The sequence below is a fragment of the Carassius gibelio genome, chromosome A9, assembly GCF_023724105.1.
Source record: "Carassius gibelio isolate Cgi1373 ecotype wild population from Czech Republic chromosome A9, carGib1.2-hapl.c, whole genome shotgun sequence".
In the NCBI taxonomy this organism is placed as follows: Eukaryota; Metazoa; Chordata; class Actinopteri; order Cypriniformes; family Cyprinidae; genus Carassius; species Carassius gibelio.
Genome location: NC_068379.1, coordinates 5,781,326 through 5,806,027, shown reverse-complemented (window position 1 = coordinate 5,806,027; position 24,702 = coordinate 5,781,326). Strand labels below are relative to the sequence as shown.

The window sequence follows — 24,702 nt, the reverse complement described above, 5'->3', positions numbered from 1 at the left end:
GCAGTCATTGTGATGCAGGGCAGTATGGCACAATACAGACTATTATTAATGTAATTCAGGAAAGAAATCAGATGTCCTAACCAGACGTGATAAATCTGCGGAAAAAAGCTATTTCTTCCATCTATACACTAAATTGGAGTTTTACTTTCAAAGCGGCCTCACCCTGGATAACCCAGAGTGAAATTTCATCAGTACTCTAGATAAGTAAATTAATTTGTTCTGATTGGCTGTAATTGAGTCATGCAGCAGTTTCACTCTCAGACTGGCTTATTGCTGGTTTGTCATCTACTAGTTTGATCCAGCTAGAAAGCAACTACCATCTTTAGCACTTAGGAGCTTTTCCTGTACTGGCCTTGAATTTTTGGACTTGTAGATGGTTGGAGGGGTTGCTCAGTTCATTTGAAGCCCCACTGGAAGAACACATGTTGCTGAAAGCATCTTTTTACAAGGTCAACGTACCTTGCAAGAGAGGTGAAGTGTTTCTTTCTCCTTCAGAGTCAGGAAGAGAATAATATGGCGTTCACTTAGAGGTGAATCAGCATTTAATAAATCATATAACAGTCAATGCATATTTATTATTAAATCTTAAATGATGGTTGGATGTCCGTCTGTTATATCACTCACTTTCTGAAGAATGTTGGCCATGTGTTTTTTAGAGCAGAAGCAGCCATCATTGTGTGAGCTTCTGATGTGTGTGTGTGTGTGTGCTTACAGTGAGTCATGGTTGAGTTTCTTACTGGTGTCTGGTGTAACAGTGTGAGTGTGTGTGAGAGCGAGTGTGTCGGTGATGTTGAGAGAGGTGTGGGTGTACAGTGTACCGCAGTGGGGTTAGTCATGTATGTCTGGAACTGAGCCGTTCTCCCTCTTGTAGTTTTGTGAAGAAACAGTTTATTAATAGATCACTTCTTATCCCACTTGGCAACAGGAAGGGAACTGAAGACAAGAAAAAGGAACTAAAGTGGCCAAAAAGACAAACAAAAGAGGAACGTTAGGCATTAACCTTTTTATTTACTTGCAGAATAGACACCCAACAAATGTACACTACCATTTACAAAAAAAAAAAAAAAAAAAAAAAACTGTGATATTTTTCACCATTCTTTGATGATTAGAAATTTCCAAATGAATGGCATTTATTTGAAATAGATTTTTGTATAATTATGAAAGTCTTTACTGTCCCTTTTGATTAAATTAATGCATCCTTGCTAAATAAAAGTATTAATTTAAAAATAAAAGCTTAATCAAAAAAGCTAAATGATATAATAGTAGAAAAAATACAAAAATCATAGTTTCGTCCAGCAGCTCTGCGGTCTATGGTAACTCATGTATTATGACAGGGAGCTGTTTATTAAACAGACTTGACAGTTAGTTAATTAATCTGATTAATGTACCAATTAAATTGCATTTCAACAGTTTCACACCCCACCTACACTGCAAGCCATTCAACATGGTGTGACAAAGCAAGTACACTCCCATTATAATCATCACACGTACTCTTAGTCTGTACATCTATGTTCATTAATTATATTAGAAATGCTATAGTTTGGCAAGTCACTCACATGCGGTGCAGACACGCCGTAACCTCTGGGGAGGGCCAGTCTTCGAGTATCAATTAGACCTGACAGAAGTGAGTTTTCCACTGCTTTTCCAACAGTCAGACCATCATTTATCATCCAGCCGCACATGAAATGTCACGCAGGTATATTTAGTAAATGCAGAGCAGGTTCAGTGTTTTGTAGCTGAGCAGAGGAGGTGTTTTATTAACAGCAATGTAGTGTCACCAAGTGCACTGGTGGATGGATTCGGTGTATAAGTTGACACAGCTGTGCACCAGGATGTCTGATCGAACCCTGCGTCTCTATTTGTAATTCTCCCCTCAGAGAGCATATTTCCTCTGCTATAAATAGCCGTCCTCCGATATATGCCTGTGGATTTGTGTTTGTTTTTTTGTCTTCCATGTTCCTGCTATATTTGTAGATGAATGGACTTGAAGGAGCGTGACTGCTCGCAGGTCTATGGCCCTGGATTATTGTGGGTTGGGGCTGGATGATGTGGAATGACAGTGTAGCCGAGGTGACCGACTGAAAGGATGACCCTCAGTGTTTGCCCCAATCTCTCTCTGGCTGCCTTCCTCTTGCCCTGTCATGTCCTCCGGACGTGGAGGGGTGAAATCTTGAGTGTCACTTTCACAGGAGACTATCCGGCTCTGCAACATTTATGATCTTGAGGAAAGCTTCACTTAATAGGTATACAGATGTATAATCTTACACTTTTAAAATAAAGGATCAAAAAGTGGGGTTTCACAGTGATGCCGTAGAATAACTGTTTTTTGGGGGGGGGGGGGGGTAATCTTGAGTACCTATAGAGTAGTACTGCATCCTTCATAACTCCAAAAAGTTTATTATATTCATAAGAGAAAGATAGTCTGTACTGATTTTTCCCGGAAAAACACGACCGGCTGGAGGCGTGACGTGTGGGCGGAGCTAAAGAATCACGAGCGCCAGTAGGCTTTTGCGTTGAGAGCGTTTGGAAGTTGTGACATTTACCGTGAGGGAAAAAAACCATCATCCAAAACAAACCATGGCTAACAGTCAGATTCAGCGTATATTTATGATCCAGAATCAGATCCCGAGGCTGAAACTGAAAGAGAGCAGCAGCAGCAACGACTCGCTCCGAACGGGGCTCGAACCCGGGTCTCCGGCATGGGAGGCGGACGCACTAACAAGAAGGCAGAGATATTTGAAGCAGTTTAACTCACCGCCTGCAGTTCCAACACACAATCGTGACCCCTTTTCGTTGGGATTGCATCATCCTTAAGAAATAAACGATGTGCAAATCCGGCGTCAAACTGGGCCTTGTTTGTAAAACAAGCATCTTCGAAATTCAGGGAACAAACAAAAACACTTGCACAACTCCGTTGGTGCTCTGTAAAAATAAACTCCATCCACTGGTCCCTTAATGCTGTTTTTTCTTTGGTAATCTGTGCAGGGTTGTCTTGCCCTGGCAACCAAAAACACACTTCTTTTGTGACATTTCGCGACGCTCTCGCTCTGATCAGTGAACGTCTGTTGTGCTCTCAGTGCTCTGCTATACGGGAGCGCGTGCTCTTCCGGCTGACGTGCTCTTAGGACCCATATAAGGAAATTCCGCTCCATCTAAAGTCACACAGAGCCATACTCGAAAAAAACTTTCCGAAACTTGTGACAAACCGGAAGGAGTATTTGGGGAACAAAAATACTCCTTCAAAACTTAATTTTTGAAACTTTGTCCATGTTTAGCATGGGAATCCAACTCTTTAACAGTGTAAAAAACTCTGTATGCATTAAATAGCATTTCACCCCCCCTTTAAATTCAGAACGCTGATTAAAACATAGATGGACAGGATCGTGTCCATCAACATCCCCAAAGCTTGCACAGTCTTATTCCACTTTATGGGTTTGACATGTCTTTTGGTAATGTTAGGCAGTTTTGATTGACATGCTGTTGAATGTTTGATGACCACTTTATCTAACATGTTTGTAAGCAATGCTTGGATCACTTGTTTTTGTTTCTTTGCTAGTTTTTGGATCCGCAGATTCTGTACTATTTCAGATGATGTGTACCAGTTCCCCTTACTGCAAAACAATGAAAGCATAGATTGCTGCAAAATTCTATCAATGGCTGGGAAAGAGTTTTAATATCCATGAAAACTGTCCACTTCACAAAAGGTTTCTTAAGGTAACCCAAAATAGTTTTTCTATGACATTATATTCTTTATATTTACAGTAGGAGTGTAAAGAACATATTGTGCAGTGGAAAGGTTTCATAGATGTTAACGTTTCTTCATGGAGCATTAGATGCCAATAAAGTACCTTTGTTTTAAAGATTGTAGATCTCAGATTCGAGATCTTGAGCCATTAGCTTCCATGAGTTCATGCTTGCCAAGGGGACAGTGACACTCTGCAGGAAAAGATCCTTTGAGTAATGGGCTTCCTTTCTTGTGTGCCTTTTGCCTTGTCTTTTCCCTCCCAAGCATGAAATTGGTGTTGAAACGCACTTGATCTTGGCAAGGCTTCCTGTTCCTTCCTCTGGAAGGGCAGACCCACACTCTGCACATGTCCCTGTGGACGTTCAGAGCTGATATCAAGTTTCAAGTGCTGCTTCCTTTACACTTATGTTAAGTAGCAAATGCCCATTCTTTGTTTGGTACATTATAACATTGTTTACATAGCTGGATATAATTGGATGATGTGTTTGCAGGCACAGCTCATATTTAAGGTTGTAATTTAGCTTTCTTGACTTGCTGGTTGGGCAGAGAATTGTTTTATTGCCCTGTCTGTTTCATGTCGCTCAGTTAGCTCTAGTACGAATATATCCACAGGAAATTACAAAAGGGAGAAAACTTTCCCATTTGACAGAGGAACGTGCCTTTGGTTTGTCAGTGTCAATGAAATGTTCTCTCTGCCTTTACACTTCTCATCACATACTTCATTTTCAAAAACCTGAGCTGCCTTGCTGTCTACATAAACATTTAACTTTTTAAGTGACCAGTATAGAATACTCTACAGAGATAACAACTCTGTGCTTCATACAAATAGCACTCCTCACATGGCGCACAAAGATAAATAATAGTTCAATTGATAACTGATTTTAACAGTGTTTGGTGTTGTCGTGTTGCTAAGATTACATATCTCTGCTGAAAAAAAAACAGTGTATGCTATTTAGGTATGTTTTTACGCTGGGATGCTGGGATGCTGGTTTATGCTGGTCCTTTGCTGGTTTATGCTGGTCATCCAACCAGCAGAGGACCATCTTAAACCAGCAAAGGACCAGCATAAACTAGCAGAGGACCAGCATAAACCAGGAAAGGACCATCTTAAACCAGCAGAGGAACAGATTAAACCAGCAAAGGACCATCTTAAACCAGCAGAGGACCATCTTAAACCAGCAAAGGACCATCTTAAATAAGCAAGGGACCATCTTAAACCAGCAGAGGACCATCTTAAACCAGCAAAGGACCAGATTAAATAAGCAAGGGACCATCTTAAACCAGCAGAGGACCATCTTAAACCAGCAAAGGACCAGATTAAACCAGCAGAGGACCAGTTTAAACCAGCAAAGGACCATCTTAAATAAGCAAGGGACCATCTTAAGCCAGCAAAGGACCAGATTAAACCAGCAGAGGACCATTTTAAACCAGCAGAGGACCAGATTAAACCAGCAGAGGACCATCTTAAACCAGCAAAGGACCAGCTTGAACCAGCAAAGGACCATTTTAAACCAGCAGAGGACCAGATTAAACCAGCAGAGGACCAGATTAAACTAGCAGAGGACCAGATTAAACCAGCAAAGGATCAGTTTAAACCAGCAGAGGACCAGATTAAACCAGCAGAGGACCAGTTTAAACCAGCAGAGGACCAGATTAAACCAGCAGAGGACCAGATTAAACCAGCAGAGGACCATCTTAAACCAGCAAAGGACCAGCTTGAACCAGCAAAGGACCAGATTAAACCAGCAGAGGACCAGATTAAACCAGCAAAGGACCAGATTAAACCAGCAGAGGACCAGATTAAACCAGCAGAGGACCAGTTTAAACCAGCAGAGGACCAGATTAAACCAGCAGAGGACCAAATTAAACCAGCAGATGACCAGATTAAACCAGCAGATGACCAGATTAAACCAGCAAAGGACCAGTTTAAACCAGCAGAGGACCATCTTAAACCAGCAGAGGACCATCTTAAACCAGCAGAGGACCAGTTTAAACCAGCAGAGGACCAGATTAAACCAGCAAAGGACCAGCTTGAACAAGAAAAGGACCATCTTAAACCAGCATGCCAGCGTCAAGACATACCTAACCAGCATATGCTGTTTTTTTTCGGCAGGGATAGTACACATGTATTGGGTCAGGTAGTCCTGAAAACCTAAATACTGGAAAATTTTAACAAAGCTGAACTATTTCTAATGCTATGTTTTGGTTTTTATTGAATTGAACAATATTGTTCCTCTGTCATTATCATTACAGTTGATGTGTATGTCGCTATTCTCAAAGAATTAGAATGGTTATTAAATATTAATTCATAGGTTTTGTTTCAATTTGTTCTTTACAGTTGTTTTAAATAGTTTGTTGCTAGCATGTTGCAAAGCATGATCACGAAATTCCCAAAATGTGTTTGGTTGCTTTACCTGTCAGTCATACGGCTTGATGAAAAAGAATCCTTGCCGGTGCTTTTTATCTACACTTTTTAGTACTGAATAGCTTTAGAACAGTAAAACATGTACAGTACAGAGCCAATCTATTCATGACTACTAGTGATTTTTTGCTTAAAAGGTTCCTGAATTTTTATCTCTGTCTTCATGCAGACGAGTGTGAAGGAAGGGTTGCTTCTGAAACAGACAAGCTCATTCCAGCGTTGGAAAAAGCGTTATTTCAAATTGCGGGGACGGACGCTATACTATGCCAAGGATGCCAAGGTGAGTTATTCTTTAATTATATCCTAATACTGATATCCTGATACTACACTGTAAAAAATTTCAAACCTTTAATTGCTGCCTTAAAAACAGGTCATTTTATTTAATTACTGATAAAGAAAACCCAGTTGTTTGTTCAAAAACATTTTTATAAAGATGCTAACATTTTTTACAGTGTAAAGTAACCCCCCTACAATAAGCCCCACTGAGTGATCTAAGGTAAGGAGGTAGTAAATTTTGCTTGACCATGGTTCGTCCCAGGATTTACTGGGCATGCCTGTGCTGAGATGGGCTGAAGAGCTGCACATGGGCACCTGCATAGCACCTTCTGCCATGCCTTTAATGTCACTGTGTGTGTGTGTGTGCGGTTGCACTATGGCAGGCGGGTGGCGTTTTGGCCCGCTGGCAGTATCGGGTCTCTCGTGGTCGCGTGTGCTGGAGGGTGCTTTCCGTCTGCTGGAGCGGTGCCCGCCTTCCGCCGCCTGTTCTTGGCACCAGTGGATCGGAGGAAGGCTTAGTGGCGATTCGGGTCAGCAACAGCTGTGACCCCCTCTTTATCTATCTAGCCTTCATTAATGACATTGCTGACTGCATCATCATGGTGGCATTGTTCAGGATGCCCGTTTTTCTCATTGAGCTTTGGCACAACCAAAGTGGCATCACGTCATTTCCACGTCTGCTTGTCTGTTTTGGCATCTGAAGAAGAGGTTGGAGAGTCCCGGAGACGTGTCTTGTATGTCTTTGTCTGTGTCTGAAGGGAGATGTTTTACCCAAGAATCTTGTATTGAGTGTGTTCGCTTCCATTCTTATGTCCTCTGCCCATTCAGCTGCACTTCCTGTGGTTACGGATGGCATTTAAGCATTTGGTCCATGATCTGATCTGAATCTGGAGAGAAAGAGTGAATGCTAAAAATGTAATCCAAAAACTCGCCAGTTCATAGCTATGCAGCTGCCATGACACGAGCTAGCTCTTACTACACAGCTCCTGAATGACGTGGAGTGGCACGAGCACATGGCAGCAGAGAGCTGGGAGTTACGATACAGACCTCACAGACAGAAACGAGGTGGCTGATCACACTGCTGTGCTCAGACAAGGGGTTTTTGTTTGCATTGGCATGGCACCTGGGTCTGTGATGGACTCAGACGCCTGCACTTCATGCAGTAAAACGTTTTACACTGCCTGAGTATACAACCATCATCAACCTCAAATATCTGCCAATCACACACACACACACAATGTTGGTATATGTGGTTTATGGGGACTCTCCATAGGCGTAATGGTTTTTATACTGTACAAACTGTATATTCTTTGGCCCTACACCAACCCCACACCTAACACTAACCCTCACAGGAAACTGTCCATTTTTGGATTTTCAAAAAAACTAATTCTGCATGGTTTATAAGTGTTTTGAATTACGGGGACACTGAAAATTGTCCTCATAAATCACCTCATTGTAATACCTGTGTCATAATCATGTCATTATACAAATTTGTGTCCTCATTTACCACATAAACAAGCTCACACAAACACACAAACACACACACACATACTCGCATGTATAGATAGATTTATTTATTTAATCTGGATCACAAAAAAAGTGTGGTTTTATTAAAATATGATGAATGTATGAAAAATGCTGAAATATGCAGTAAAAAAAACATGAAGGTAATATGATACAGATGACAAGACTCTCATGACTATGTGAAATATTTAATAATTGGATCTTTTTATGACATAGTTTAAAACATCATATGGTACAACATAAAAATTTAAAACCTAAAAATTAATGATACTGTATTTATGAATGGATAATTCATTATATTGTAAAAAAAGAAAAAAAAAGAAAAAAAGACTATTACACCTTTTAATTTTTATAAATAAAGATTATGTACCTTTCCGGCGGTTACGGATCACTCGGGAGGCTGAGGAGTAACAGATAGAGTTGTTTATTAGACAGACACAAGCAGAGGAGCAGGTAGTGAAGGATGAGTGAGAGGATGGATCCATGCAGGCTGGGTGAAGATGTCCAGGGGTGAAGGTGAACCACACACACGCACACTGGGGATCTGGGTCTTCGGAGAATCGCTGGAGAGAGGTAAGTAGAACAGGAGTTAGTCCTTGGAGTAAGCATACAGGTATGACCTTGTCGTGAACGTGACCGGACAATGACTGAGTGCGTGTGTGTGGTTTTTATGAGGATCAGGTGGATGTGATCAGTATTCCGGTGAGGGTGTGCGTTGTGATTGCGTGGAGGTGGAAGCTGGCGTGTTTGTAACAGTACCCCCCTCCCCACGGCCCGCTCCTGAGGGCCGGGGACCCCGACGACCTAGTGGACGTCCTCTTCCCCTGGGAGCTGTCCGGTCAAGATGATTGGAGTGGAAGGTATCAAGTAAGGTAGGATCCAGGATGTCATTGCATGGGACCCAGGAAAATTCCTCTGGACTGTATCCTTCCCAGTACACTGGGTATTCCAGTTGTCCACCACGCCGCCGGGAGTCCAGGATGTCACTAACCGCATAGGCTGCGCCGTCATCTAGGAGGAGTGGAGGGGGGGCTTCAGCTTCGCCAGGTTCTGTGGTGGGAGAGACAGAAGGATGGTGAGGTTTAAGGAGGGACACATGGAATGTGGGGTGAATCTGGTACTCAGGGGGTAACTGGAGTTTGTATGTGACCGGATTGATCTGCTGGATGATGGTGAATGGGCCAATGAATCTGGGACCTAGCTTGCAGGAGGACAGACACAGGCGGATGTCCCGGGTGGACAGCCAGACCTTCTGACCGGGTTTGTAAGTTGGGGCCTCTGATCTGCGAAGGTCAGCTGTTGTTCTACGTCTGCGTAATGCCCGTTGGAGTTGGTGGTGTGCCACGTCCCAGACCCTCTCGCTCTCCCGGAACCAGTAGTCGATGGCGGGGACATCCGAGGGTTCACCTGACCAGGGGAATAGAGGTGATTGGTAGCCAAATACGCACTGGAATGGAGTGAGTCCGGTGGTAGGTTGACAAAGGGAATTATGTGCGTACTCGGCCCACCCAAGGAACTGGTTCCAGGAGTTCTGGTGGCCGTGACAGAAGGTACGGAGGAAGCGTCCAATCTCCTGAACCTTCCTCTCCGTCTGCCTGTTAGACTAGGGATGGTACCCGGGAGATGAACTTGAGGCCTCGATCCGAGACGATATCCTCTGGGATGCTGAAGTACCTGAAGACATGGTTAAATAACAGTTCAGGCATTTCCATGGCTGTGGGTAGACCCTTCAAAGGAAGAAGACGACAGGATTTAGAAAATCTATCCACTATGACAAGAATACAGGTATTGTTATCTGAAGGAGGGAGATCCGTTATGAAATCCACCACTAGGTGTGACCACGGGCGATTGGGAACGGGCAGAGGATGGAGCTTGCCTGATGGAAGATGGCGAGGGCTTTTGGATATGGCACAGCTAGTACATCCATTCACGTACCTCCTGACATCCGAGGCCATTTTGGGCCACCAGAAGCGTTCCTTCAGCAACAAGAGGGTTTCATTGACCCCCGGGTGACCAGTGCCAAGTGATGTGTGAGTGGAGTGAATGAGTGGAGTGCGCCGTGTCCTGGGGATATGATTACATGATATTGATGTCCCGTCGGGCAACCGGGTGGGGTGTTGGTAGTTGGCTCAGTAGGAGGAAGAGTTTCAGAGGACCAGGTAATAGGAGAGACAATGACACTTTCAGGAAGAATGGTTTCCGGAGTTTCGGGATTCTCTTCGGGAGCATAGCATCTGGAAAGAGCTTTTACGTTTTTCACCCCTGGGCGGTATGAGATGGTGAACTGGAAGCGGGAGAAAAATAATGCCCAGCGGGCTTGTCTAGGATTGAGTCTTTTGGCTAATCGAAGATACTCTAGGTTCTTGTGATCTGTGAGGACCAGAAAGGGGTGTTTGGCTCCCTCCAACCAATGCCTCCATTCCTCCAAAGCTAGTTTGATGGCCAACAGTTCCCGGTTGCCAATGTCATAGTTAACCTCCGCCTGGTTGAGTTTCCGGGAGAAGAAGCGCATGGGTGGAGGTGGCTGGGATTCCCCTGCTGCTGAGACAGGACCGCTCCCACTCCGGTGGTTGAGGCGTCAACTTCCATGACAAAGGGTCAGTCGGGATCGGGATGGACCAGGAGTGGGGTGGTCGTAAAGGCCTTCTTAAGGGTGTGGAAGGCTTCTGTGGCGGCAGGAGTCCAGGAGAGAGATTTAGGCTTATTGCGGAGGAGACTGGTGATGGTACTGAAGTTTTGTATAAACTGTCTGTAGAAGTTGGCAAAGCCAAGGAACCGCTGTAACTCATTGATGGTGGTTGGAGTGGGCCAATCCTTGACGGCGTTTACCTTCCCCTCGTCCATCTAGATGCCACTGCTGCTGATGTTGTACCCAAGGAACTGCACTGAGGGCTGATGGAAGGAGCATTTTTCGGTCTTGAGATACAGATGGTAGGCCCTCAGGCATTGCAGGACCTCCGCAACGTGGCGTTGAGGTTCTGCCAGGCTCCGCGAATAGATGAAAAAATCATCAATATAGACTAAGACGAACTTGTGGAGGAACTCCCGAAGCACCTCGTGGATGAAGTCCTGGAATACTGAGGGGGCGTTAACAAGTCCATACCGCATCACACAGTATTCGTAGTGACCAGTAGGGGTGATGAAGGCGGTCTTCCACTCACCCCCTCACGGAGATGTACCAAGGCAGCTGGGACGAGGGGAAGTGGGTACCTGAACTTCACTGTAATATTATTGAGAGCCCTATAATCAATGCATGGTCTCAAACCTCCCTCCTTTTTCTCAACAAAGAAGAAGCTCGAAGCAGCAGGGGAGGTAGATGGATGAATATAACCCTGGGCCAGCGCCTCCTTGATGTAATTCTCCATGGCCTTCTCCTCAGGAATGGATAGGGGATATATACTTCCCTAAGGCACTGGTTCACCCGGCAGCAGATCTATGGCACAGTCCCACAGCCGGTGTGGAGGCAGCTTGGAAGCCCATTTGGGGCAGAAGACGTCACTGAAGGGGGTGTGGTAGTGAGGGATTGCGATGGACTGGTTTTCCACTGCGCTCTCTGTAGATGTTGAACAGACTGGAAGAGGTTCAGGGGAAGGTGTGGCTGGAACTGGACAACTGGAGATGCAGGTTTTGAAACAGGCATCGCCCCACTTCTGGACTTCGCCTGTCTTCCTGGAAATAACGGGGTTGTGCTGCTCCAACCATGGGAGTAGTCCGGTTTGGAGGGATATGGGACCCAAACTATGGCGCACGCATCTCCTGCTTAATGGTTTGCCGGTGATAGTGTAGACTTGGTAGGCTGACGGCGATGTCGTGGTAGCGAGCTTGAGCTGACGGCAGAGGGTGCTGGAGATGAAGTTGCCGGCTGACCCAGAATCGAGGAGGGCGGAAACTGGAAGAGATATGTCAGCGGCAGTAAGTGTCACAACAGTGGTGAGTGGTTTCATTTGGTATCTTGAAGGAAGAATGGCACTCACCATGGGACGAGCAGGACGGACGGGGTATACAGCAATGGCATCCCCCGGGGCTGCACAGTAGAGGCACAGATTCTGGGCCAGCCGTCTTTGTCGTTCAGCCATAGTAAGATGATAGGAGTCCAAAAGCATGGGTTCACTGGCTGGTTCTGGGGAGCTGACGGCCTCTGGTCGGCAGAGTGGCATAGGAATACGCATGGCCCTGGTGCTCTTCTAAGCACGACTGTATATGAGTGGCGAAGCGGATGGACAGCTGGATGAATCGTTCTAGCCCGATGGTGTCCTCTTATGCAGTGAGATGTAACCGCACTCGAGGTTCCTGTCCCTGACGGTAGGTAGTCAGTAAAGCCTGTTTGTTCCATCCACTGGAGGCCGCTAGAGTCATAAACTGAAGGGCATATTCATTGACAGACATTTTTCCCTGTTTGAGATTATACAACTTCTCACCAAAGGAAGAGTCCCAAGTTGGTCTGCCGAAAACTTCACGTAAATGGTCGATGAAGCTAGAATAAGACTGGATAACTGGGTTATTTTGAGTCCATATAGAATCTGCCCATTGGGGATGCAGGTGTAGCCGTGAGTGTTCTTCGGAGTGCATCAACCAGATCTTGAAAGTTTATTAGACAGACACAAGCAGAGGAGCAGGTAGTGAAGGATGAGTGAGAGGATGGATCAGTGCAGGCTGGGTGAGGATGTCCAGGGGTGAAGGTGAACCACACACACGCACACTGGGGATCTGGGTCTTCGGAGAATCGCTGGAGAGAGGTAAGTAGAAGAGGGGTTAATCCTTAGAGTAAGCATACAGGTATGACCTTGTCGCGAATGTGACCGGACAATGACTGAGTGCGTGTGTGTGGTTTTTATGGTGCTGAGGTGATCGGGTGGTGATGAAGATCAGGTGGATGTGATCAGTATTCCGGTGAGGGTTTGCGTTGTGATTGCATGGAGGTGGAACCTGGCGTGTTTGTAACACCGGCAAGTTATGATTTAAAAAATAAAAGAAAAAAAAAGAAAAGTTAATAGTTCAGCTAGGGCCCATTAAAAAAATCAACATTTATAGTAAAAACATTGTTAAAATTTTCAGTTGTAAACGTCAGTAATATTTTTTAAAGGAAATTAATACTTTTATTCAGCAAGGATGCATTAAATTGGTCAAAGGTTACAGAAACTACAACGTTTATTATGTTACAAAAGATTAATATTTCCAGTAAATTAGGTTCTTTTTAACTTTTTTATTCATTAAAGAATCCTGGAAAAGTGCATCAAGAAATTTTATTACTTTTTACTTGATGGTTACACTACGTGACATTTGTCGAATTATTCACTTTAAATATTTGTTGAAAAAATATATTAGTTGTTGTCTATATTATTTCCTTCGCATAATATAATGACATGTTTGCTCAAACTCACCAGCCCTAATTATGACTGCTGAAAATGAGGTTACTTCCTTGGCAAATGTTTAGTCGACAGTAGTTGGCTTTCCTGAGTTTTTTCACTGGTTGCTGAAAGTGGTGTGTGGCATTATTATTATCTCAGGCCTACAGTTCTGCTCTCTGCGTTGATGGAGGAGGTCTTAACACACCCAGCTGTCTGCGATCCATCTTAAACTCATATAGCACACATGCATGGTAGTGCGTAGGATAAAGAGTAGCTCAATAAGCTCATTTCCGTGTCATTTCAACAGAACAGTATTCAGCATCACTGGACATAAGATGTTTGTTTATCAATGGAAGCTAAGGGTTGCAGTGCAGTGATTGACGGTGTTTACTGTTCTCCTCTTTCTTCTCCTGTCCACAGTCTCTTATTTTCGACGAGGTGGATCTTTCAGATGCCAGTGTTGCCGAAACAAGCACAAAGAATGTCAACAACAGTTTCACGGTAAGCAGCCTTTTCCTTGCTTTATGTCAACACCTGTGAATATCCACACTCTACCACAAACACATAGCACATTAGTTGTGTGATATTGAGTATAAGTCTCATAGCAACAAGTCAGTCGGTTTTACTAGTGTCGAGTTGAAAGTTATCCTCCACCATTTCAGAACAGATATATCTTCGAAAAGGCTGGAAAATATCGAACTATATTTAAAATTAATTAAATTACAAAAGTAAAATTTTAACCCTGCTGCAAGAATCTGAAAAAAAAAAATCTTTTCCTCTTTTGGAAGCATTATTGTAAATTTTTCTTGTGCTATTGGAATAAATGGGAATATTTTATTTTCTGCAGTCTTCTGTTCACCACAATAGAAGTTTGCAAAGACTACAACGACTTACGTTCAGAGAATTATTAGAAAATCCATGAAAGTGACTTATTTTATACACTGTGGAACATGCAGAAGTTGCCCTCGGGCACACATTGTTGTGCTTTTCCATGGTATAACGTATTTGTGAGCAAGTAAACAAGTGTCGTCAGCTGAGATCAAACGGGCCGAGGAGCAGCGACTCTAAAAACTGTGACCCGCTCCCCAGGCTCGGCTATAAAAAGAAACAACGGAGGGACAAGAAAGCTCGGAGGAGAACGAGGGGTTATTTTTAGCAGCAGAGATGTTAGTGCTCCACTGAGCATGCTTTGGATGATTTGATCGCTGGCGTGTTGTTTAACAGTGAAGGGAGCCGTGTGTAATGCACGTGCTCTGAGGTGCTTGCTACACTCCGCCTCCTTCAACAAATGCTTTTTCCCTTCTGAAAAAAAGAAATCACCCACTGCCAAGAAAAACAACAGATGCTCATATACTTATACATTATTAAGAGGCCCATGTTGAGGCTTTATTTTTTAGAAAAAAAAGCATGTGTTCTTGTTCTATATGTGAGGCGATCTGCAGATTTCAGAAATACATTACACACCTCCGAGCATGCCATTCCTACTAAAAACGTCTTTGAACGTTTTGATTTCTTGTACAATATCTTGAGTGTGTGGCATTTGAGAGATCACTGGGTTTCATGCTCTGGAGAATTCCCTGGAAAGCAGTAGACATGAGCTAAAGTCTCCATCTGCCTCAGTGCACTCAAATGGATTTCCCTTGAAATTTTCTTTTCTACAGCAGCCACCTTTTCATAATCCAGCCACTTTGGGCTCCATCTTTGCTGTATTTTTCTCAGTGTAGCTACCTACTGCTTTGTAGTCGTGCTGTGTTTTTTGTTCTTCCATTGCTAAAAATAGCTCACAGCATTGTGCTTTTCTGCACGAAAGAGAGAGAGAGAGAGAGAGAGAGAGAGAGAGAGAGAGAGAGAGAAGTGATCTGTCTGCTGAACAAAAGGAAATCCTGGAGTGATGTCACTCACAAATACCTCCCGGTGGTGAAGGGCTGCAGTCAAGCGGAGAGCGAGTGAAGGATACTGGAGGACGGAGGCACAGCGAGTGATGAGGGATGATGGAAAGAGGTGAACGCTAGCCTGCTCTCCTTAATGACTCTCTTCTGCTTGACTTGGCCAGCGGTCTGGAGCGAGCTGTAATGAAGCCTAAACACATGCGACATCTTTAAGAGTGCCACTTGGTTTGCAGGAATTGCTCTTTATTCATACATTGAGATTTGTGCCTGTGTGTGGAAGCTTCCACGTGGAAGCGCTCAGTGTGGCGTTGCATGTGACAGTACATGTGTCTCCGCTGGGCTGTTCCTTGAGCGGTGGAGGGTTCTGCAGCGGTTGGGGAGGGCGAGAGCAAGCGGGAGAAACCAGGCTTCACAAACACACTCCGAGGCATCAGCTCACAGAAGCAGCAGTGCAGTTGAGAGCGGATCGCTGGTGAGTGCACCACACACACACACACACGCACAGCATGTGCATGAATAATGTATCCCGATGAGTGTCGCATGACATCTGGGTTCTGCTCGCTACCAGAATGGAAACCTGTCTTTAGACTCCGGTTGAGCTCTCTGTGAGATGTTGCCTGCGTGGGTTTCGGAGCATGTTAGAGGAAAGGCAGGACGCTGCACCTCGAGGTACACGTGAGGGAGGCAAAGCTTCCAGAAGCAAGTGCTTTCCATCCCAAGCTCTCGAGAGCAAGACTCCATTATCCTCAGTTGGCATCGGCTTGAGTTTTTAAAGAGCTGCACACAAATGGATTTGGCATTTTGTATGTATGCTGCTAAGTTTTGATGGCGCAGACTGATGCGTCTCATATCGTGGGATGGTACGGAATTGCAAGAGACTTAGAACAGCTTCAGTGCGGCATTTAAATGAGTTTATGTTATTTTCTGGATGTTTGCATGTGCATACTTGATGCAAAACGTGATTTTCATGAACGTATAAGGGGAAAGTCTATCTTAGGTCGATTTTAATCAAGGTACATTTTTCACTCTAGTACTTACAGCAGACACACTGAATTAAACACAAATGTTGAAGTAAAAGTACTGAAACAATATTTTATTTTAAAACATATTGCTGAATATTATTAAAATTTTACAGTGTAGTTTAAATGGCAGTGACGTTTTTCGATTAATTTCATTTTATTTTATTTTTTTTAATTTTTTCTAAAGGTGTTCATTTAGTCTCTTCCATTTGTTCCACCCACGTAGTTCTTAAAATTATTGAGACATGCCTAATAATGAAAATAGTGATCTAGAATAAAAAGTTCTAGATGTAATTTAGTTTGTCACACTGAGCTTTTTTTTTTTTTTAAAGACAAAGCAGAATTGTTTTCTTTGTAAACGGCGAAATCAATGTGAGACACTTTATCCGCCATGTTCTGACTTGTCACTTATTTCATGATGAATATTTTTATAAAGTCAGGTACAGCACACCAAATCGATACAGGAACAATGATAATCAAATCTACAAGATAAAAGCAAACTGATCCTGGAAATATTATTCTAAAATGACATTGATGATTCGCCACTAATGGTCTTTTGTAAGGAAAATGGGCCTGACACGTCTGAGATTAAAGTCCAAAAATAGAATGAGCTCAATCTAATGAAATAATAATCAGTTTTGTCCAGAGGGAATCCGCTGGGTCGCTTATGTGAAATAATGTTGACTTCAAGGGGTACGTACAGGGAGCACTTTAATTAGACGCAGTATCTCTTTCCTGTGGTGTGAAAACACGGTGTACCAGTGCAAACTGACAGAGATAATGGATCCTGTATTGGCTGTAGTTAACCTTGATGGAGCAGGTGCTTCTAACGTGTGACAGCGATCAGACAGCTAAATATTATGCCTCCGTTTTCCTTTGTTTATGATGGATTACCTTATCTGACAATACTGTGTATGTTCACCATAGTTCATTTTTAATGGTTTTTAGAAGAACATTGTGTGCCTGTATGTATTTGATGGAAAATACAGGTAACAAAATATTATTACAATTTAAAAGAACTGTTTTTATATTGATATATTTATTCCTGTGATGCAAAGCTGAATTTTCAGCATCATTACCCCAGTGTTCAGTGTCACACGATCCTTCAGTAATCATTCTGATATGATGATTTGATGCTCGAGAAACATTTCTTATTATCAATGTTGAAAACAGTTGTGCTGCTTCATATTTTCACGGAAACCGAGATACAATTTTGATGAATAAATATTTAAAATGAACAGCATTAATTTGAAATGCTGCAACAGTATATACATAGAACTGTATTATAGCTATGTGTATAGATAAATTAAAGACATTTCATCAGTAGGATTTTGTTTAATTCTCAGTGTATTCTAGGAGGATTTCAATTTAATCCTTTTAGGATTATTATTTAGAAATTATTGTAAAAAAACAAAAACAAATTAGTTGTTATTTTAAAGAGATATTCCTATCTTATCTAACATTTAAAATTATTTAGTTAAAGCACTAGTTAAATAATATATTTACATTGCCTGACCAAAAGAAAAAAAAATTCAATTAAAAAAATACTACTACTAATAAATAAATTAATTATAATAAATGATTCATTCATTTAGTACTGGGTTTGTGGCTTCGAAATTACTTTATAGCACCACCAAAAAAAAAAAAAAATATTGCTGATCATGAGGAGGTTTTCATTGAATCCAGTGGTGTTTTCTTCCAGAGCTTCAATGAAGGTTTGATCTATTGACTCTAGAATGTTCTACAGTGTCATTGATTAGGTCAGACGTTAAATAAAGCAGCATTTGTCTCACACGGATGCTCTCTTAGAAGCCTCTGTGTCTCTGCTGCAGTATTCTCTTTCCCAGGACAAAACAGTCAGCCCCCTCACTCAATCTCATTGGTCTGAGAGCCATTCTTTACCTCACTGCTGCTTTTTCAAGAGCTACTCCTTTGACCAGTTTCTACCAAAATGGTGCTGGTTCTCAGTTTGGTGGTTTTGCTGGTTCTTCAACATATGTACATTTCCATTGACTGACATATAGTTTGTAACATGGCCACACATATACACAAACGAACAGTCCTGCAGAGTAGCAATGTGCAGATTATATATGTGTATAAAAATCAGCAAGGTATGGTCGAACAACTAGTCAAAAAACTTTAACTGGAAACCCCATATAATTAGGCTGGTTTTGGATAGTTTTCTGGTTCCTGATCCCCAACTGGAATGTTTCATAGAGGATGTTTATGTAGAAAGCACTCTGTGATATAGACGGAGTACATACAACCACTTTTAAACCACTTAATTAAAAAGTACATTTAGATTGCTATATCAGTGAGAAAACAGTGACGAAAAAGCTAGATTGATTTGATTAATTTTTATTTCAGTTTTAGTTATTTTATCTTTACTTAGTTTGTTTCTGCAACCCTGCAACTGTGCAATTTTTATTTTACCTAAAAATAAATCAAAGTAATAATCTACTATTACTGTTTTTGCCAACATTTTTAATGACAACTTGGTGTCATTTAATTGCTTTTTACAACATTGCAATTCTCTAAAACGATCACACTTATCAGCTTGTCATTTGTTGGATAACTAGTTGACTAGTCGACCATTGTGACCCATCCCTTGTATGAAGAACCAGAACGGGTTTCAGATTGGGCACCCCATGATTGTAAAATAGTGAAATCTTTTTTCTAGTTTGTCTAAACTCCATTTGAATGTAATCATGAACTACAGTGATGGCGCACATGTCCTCAGCATGAGCGCTTGAGGAGGCTTTTAGAGTAAGAGGTTTGCATGGATGAGCCGGGAGTTGCCCGTGTTTGACTGTGTAAGGGAGAAAGATGAATACTAATGTGATTACTGCATCATGGCCGGGCATGGAAATTGATAAGTATGTTTTTGGCAACAAAAATGAATCAGATAGCTCTTTAAGTAATAAAATCATAAGCCTGGAAAATTCCAGCAGCTCTTTCCGCAGCTGACAGTGCAGCCTGGACAGTGTGACTTCTTTATTTGTTTTTGTAGAAGATACGCAGCCTCTCATGCTTGTGCTTTAGATCTGCAGTATCTATGGTGAACATATAAATAAACATGAAACTGTGCTGCGCTACACCGCAGCTCTCGGTCCGAACTGCCCTTCACAGCTCCGCTCTGTACTGCTAAACATGCCTTAAAGACCACTTGTCATTTACAAGCTAGTAAAGGACAACTGAAGCCTTACATAGCAGCTGCGCGGTGCACTGGCACAGGGTGGTATTTACGAAGGAGGCTTCCGAGATGCCAGTGTGTTCCTCAGATGATTGGAGGGCCGCCAGAGACACTCAACGCTTCAGATGACCTTATCTGGTTGGACAAAAGAGTCAGCTTAAAGGAGGTTATTTCATGACTGATAGAAATAAAACTGCAAAGCTTGTTCTTATTTAGCATTTATGCGATGTGAGTTGTCATTTCAATTTGGATTTCGGGTTCAGTACAAATTGACTGCTTCTGACAGCATTTGTGGCGAAATGCTGACTGAGAAAAAATTATTTCAGAATCGAATCATTTATTTATAAAATACATAAAAAATGCAAAAAGCTACTTGAAGTTATTTTTATAAATGAAAGTTTTTTTGTGGCATACAGTCAAATATTTCAGGGTGATACAATTTTACTAAAGAAGCTCAATTGACAGAAAGTCATATGGTACAACCAGCACTATCCAGAAACATGCAGAAATCTTTTTAATAAAGCAAGACATTTTAGAGAAGGGCCCTTCAGAGCCTTAATACTGTGTCTCAATAACTCTCTATGATAATTTGACCTTTTTTATGACATGGAAATGTCAATTCTGGTATAATGTCATGTGGCATGACACTCTGAAACCATGTGAATGAGTTATGTTATGAGTTATGAATTAGTAATTCACAAGATATTAGTTAAAATATATTTTTTTTATCTTGAAAATTTTATTCAATATCTTATTTGTAAAATAATGATTAAGGTGTGTTTACTTGTGTAATAATGCAGTTTTTATTTGATAGTTACACAACATGACATACTGTATTAGTATGTTATGACTCATTACATTTAAGCATTTCTCAAAAAATGAGGTTTCAAAAGAGGTTTCCTTTTCTTTATCATGGCCACAGTTTTTTTTTTTCTTTTTTTTTTTTTTTTTGGTTATTGGCCTGAACCTGGACATATAATAAAATATTCATTTAAATATCAATGTCAGTTTTTTATGTATCACTATTCAAAATAAGTTGAATTGAAATTTCTAATCAGCATTATTATGCCTCAAAATCACTCCCAACAGTATTGAAAGAACAGCAAGGCGTGGATGAAGCTATCTTCACCTGCCGTTCAAATGGCAAACATAATGAGCTACAACGTTGGCATTCACATTACTCTGTTGCATTTGTAATTCATTCTCAGCACCTCAGCTGCTGTTAGTGGATATCTTCAGCTACAGCCACTGTGTTTTCTCAAAAGGAGATTGTATGCCCTTGTGTTACAGTGATAGCATTGTTTATTTGGTAACCACACCTCTGAAAAATGTAGTATCCAGCTAGGCTAAACCTAATTAGAGATGTTTCATTCCCTATCATGCTAGATGGTTATGGCTGGTTTCCCAAAAATGAGTGAAGCAACTTATGGTTGAGGTATTAATAACTGAAACATATGGTTTTAATCTATCGCATTCCATTTGAGCTCATTATTGCAGCCAGGAATACAAGTTTCTTTTACAGCTCTTTAAAAAAAGTTGAGAACATTGTCACTTGTGATGACAGCTCGCTATAACTGTGAAGAATAGGAACAAGTATATATTATAAGTGTTTTAATGCAATAATTTCGGTCAAGCATATCCCAAGAAAGATTTTTCTAGACAGAAATGAGACTATGAAGGAGAGCAAATGGAGATTGGAGACGTGTTCAAAAAATATCTGAACAATTTTTAAAACAGTGCTCAGATTTTTTCGTTTGAAAGTCAGACCTTTCAATGTGAACTCAAAACACTTTGCATCAAATTGTACAAGCAAATCCTTTGAAAAAGTCAATTGCACAAAAACTTTCACACATAAGCTTTGATCAATGAACACACACAGAGCACACCAAAAATGCTAATCAAAAGCTCGACCTTAATTGCATGATGTTGAGAATAAGCCCCATCTTTTGAATCAAGCAATCATATTTGAGATTCTGCTTATCACATACAGTGAGCCCTATGTATGTGTGATTGTTACGGTCTAAGTTAGTCTAGGGAAGACCACAACAGAAAATTCTCTGCCGTTGCACAGTGTCTCATCACCAACCAATTTACTTTCAGTCTTCCCTAGACTAACTTAACTATTACAGAAATCGGGGGCTCGTCCGGGATACTGGTTCAATGGAGCTTAAACAAGGAACAGAATTCACACAGCAATGGAACCTACGGCTCTGGACGAATAAAAAATATGAATAAAAGCCTAAATCTGTTCATCATATAAAGAGATTGTGTCTCTTCAGGAGACTTGGATTAAACCACTTGATTCAATTTTCAATTTCAATTTCACTTTATGAACCTTATGAGCCTTGAAAGTTTGGTGAAATGGTCTTTCAATGGAGAGACAGAAATATTTCAGGTTTTATTCAAAATATCTTCATTGGAAGATGAAGTTAAACAGAAGTTGTATGCTTTTGATTGGCATGAGAGTGAGTAAATGATGGCAGAATTTTCATTCTCAGATCTCAGTCAAGCCTATTGAGCTATAAAGGAGCAACATCTGAGAATCAAAAATCTGAATCAAAACTGTAAATTGGGAATTCCCCCTGTTTTGTCCTGAGATAACTGGGCACCAAATGTCATATTTTGCATTGACCATTTATAAAATATTGTAAATCTAAAAAGAAAATGACCTAAATTAGTCTTTAAACCCAAAATGAGAAAATTATTTCTGCTGGAATCTGTGTTGTTGCGGCGCAGGTGGTAAGCTATAATTCCCTTAAGACTGTAACACCTGCTTCCCCATGCGCTTTAGAGTGAGAACAGTTATCGTTCTGCCACGTGCCGCCAGTGTGTGGAGATGTTAAGGGTGGTGTTATCAATAAATTATAGAGGTATTAAAAGCACAGAGGCTGACTCGCATGGAGGCTGCCCCTCTTATGAAACAGGCTTTTAGCATTTTCCCGGGCACGCCGCCTGTCAGCTTAAATGTCGCACAAGCATCCGAAATGAGTCAAGAGGAAATGACCTGAGGGGTGGAGGTGGCCGTTAAAGAGGAGTAGAGGAGGAGGCAAGGAGCAGGGGGACTTGTCCCAAGCCTTGTCTTAAAGAGTGGGAAGGGGGAGATATCACTGTCAGTCGCAGTCAGTAAGGCAGGAGGGTGAGACGCTCCGCTCTCATCTCCCTGGATCTCTGTCTTCCTGTAGGTAATTACACCGTTCCGAAGGCTTATCCTGTGCGCCGAGAACAGGAAAGAAATGGAGGACTGGATCAGCTCGCTGAAATCGGTTCAGTCCAGAGAGCATTACGAGGTAAGAGTGCAGTTTGACTTGAGTTGCATCTTGAACTATGGGTCTGCACGTTTTTTTTTTTTTTTTTTTTTTTCAGACACACTTCCTTGGAAATAAGAAGCTGAATATGCATGTCTTAGAATCCCCTTAACTCTTTCCAATCAGGTCCTGTGTATTTTGCCATGCTTTGGGTGTTCAAATCCACCTTCTAAACAGACCTACTTTCGGATTTCCTCATCTCTCATAATGAAATATTATGCATAAATATCATGCTATCCATTTAAAATAGTTCTGGAAAAAGATAATTTTGGTGTTTGTTGTTGCTAATTCACCAATTCTAATTTTGTATGTGGTGGCTTTTAGCAGCTGCAACCAGTAAAGGAAAATGTGGACTGCAGTATTGAGTGTTGACTGTACGCCACTTTGATATAAAATGAAGATGGTTATGTAAGACTTTCAGCCCCCGTGTTCTGCAATACCACACCCAGAACTCCAGCGCTCTGCTGGCACCCCTGACTGTGGGGAACCATCCTCCCTATTCAATTGTTTTAACATTTAAGACACATCAAACGGACATCTGGCCTCGTAAACCACTGTCCTGTTGCATTAGGGTGCTGCAGGTAGTTACACATGCCGGGAGCGCAGGAGGAAACCTGTTGTCAGGGAGAGCCGCGGTGTGATGTTGCATGCAGGAGGTTTGCGTGCCGTACATCTGCTGCTATTAAATGTGTGTCAGTCTGTGTGTGTTGCATGTGTGTGTATATGAGACCTGAAAAACATAGCCTTTATTTTAAGGGCTCTGAACAAGTCTTATCCTGGCGCTATCAATTTGTCTTAACTTCTCCTTTGCTAGACGGCACAGTTTAATGTGGAACATTTCTCAGGGATGCACAACTGGTATGCCTGCTCCCACGCTCGCCCTACCTTCTGCAATGTCTGTCGGGACAGCCTCTCAGGGGTCACTTCTCATGGCCTCTCTTGTGAAGGTAGGTGTCTGCCCATCTCTCTCTCTCTCTGTTTCTCAAACCGGTATCTCGGATAATCCCTGTATAATTATGGAACTGCTTCGCTCAGCTCACTGTCCTTCCCCAAAGGTGCCATATTTTCATCAAAGTTGGTCAAGGGTGGTCAGGAATGGCTCAGGGCTGCATTAGAGGGGGTTGCACTGGTCAGAGCTACAGTACTTAGTGCGGAAGCACAGCTAATTGAGGTGGGGAAAAGATCTGGACGGAAACAAAATGCAATAATAAATCAATACACTGATGCCAGGTATCTGTCATTTATTTGTTTAATTTGATCTGCAAGGTTATGATGTGTTTGCTTTTTATATGAAAATGCACATGAATCAGATGAAAACGGTTGAGATTGGAGATATAAAAATCCTTTTCAAACAGGTATCCTGAACACTTCATGTCTGCTGCAGAATCATTTATAGTCAACTTCAAACACCAATTACAGCCTACTGTGCTTCGGTAATCTGACATATTTTGAGAAAAATAGGATATTCGACAATAAGAATGGGCTTATAGAATGAGATTGGATTTATCTTTCTGGAATTATTTGGATCTTATGAAGGGGAAATGAAGGGGAAGGACTGAAAAGTAACTGGGTAATCAGGATTTGCCTGGTTAACAGGGAGGTTAAAGCTGCAGTAGGGAACTTTTGATGCTCTAGCGGTTAATAAACAGAACTGCTTGCGTCTTGCGGAAGAACATCGTAGCCGGAACTACTTCTCTCTGTTTATGTCTATGAAGAATCACAAAGGTACTGGGTTACTCCGCCGCGGTATCCCCGAAGCAATCTAAAATAGTCCGAATATAAACACTTATTATAGGTGCACCCTAGTGATTCAGGACAAGCTAAAAACACGGTTTGGAAAATGGATTCATGGTGTACTCGCTTATTATGTTCATTTTTCTACATTTTGAACACAAACAAAGTTACAGACCGCAGCTCTGATTGGTTGTTTCTTACCGGGAGCACATGACTTTCTGCAAATGGCAATAGGAGCACTGGGAGG

General features: G+C 41.9%; 1 protein-coding gene across 8 annotated transcripts in view; it reads left to right on the top strand.

Moving 5' to 3' along the window:
• The window catches only part of LOC128019521 (diacylglycerol kinase eta), a 75,602-nt gene that overhangs the window by 15,914 nt on the left and 34,986 nt on the right, over positions 1-24,702 (top strand). For 6 of the 8 annotated variants that reach the window (XM_052605532.1, XM_052605533.1, XM_052605535.1 and 3 more), the window contains 4 exons: positions 6,337-6,447; positions 13,736-13,816; positions 22,599-22,703; positions 23,536-23,668. In XM_052605532.1, the coding sequence (XP_052461492.1) occupies positions 6,337-6,447; positions 13,736-13,816; positions 22,599-22,703; positions 23,536-23,668 (430 nt within the window). Of the gene's footprint in view, positions 1-6,336; positions 6,448-13,735; positions 13,817-15,226; positions 15,677-22,598; positions 22,704-23,535; positions 23,669-24,702 lie in introns of those variants that run through there. The other 2 variants (XM_052605537.1, XM_052605538.1) reach the window with 2 other exon arrangements.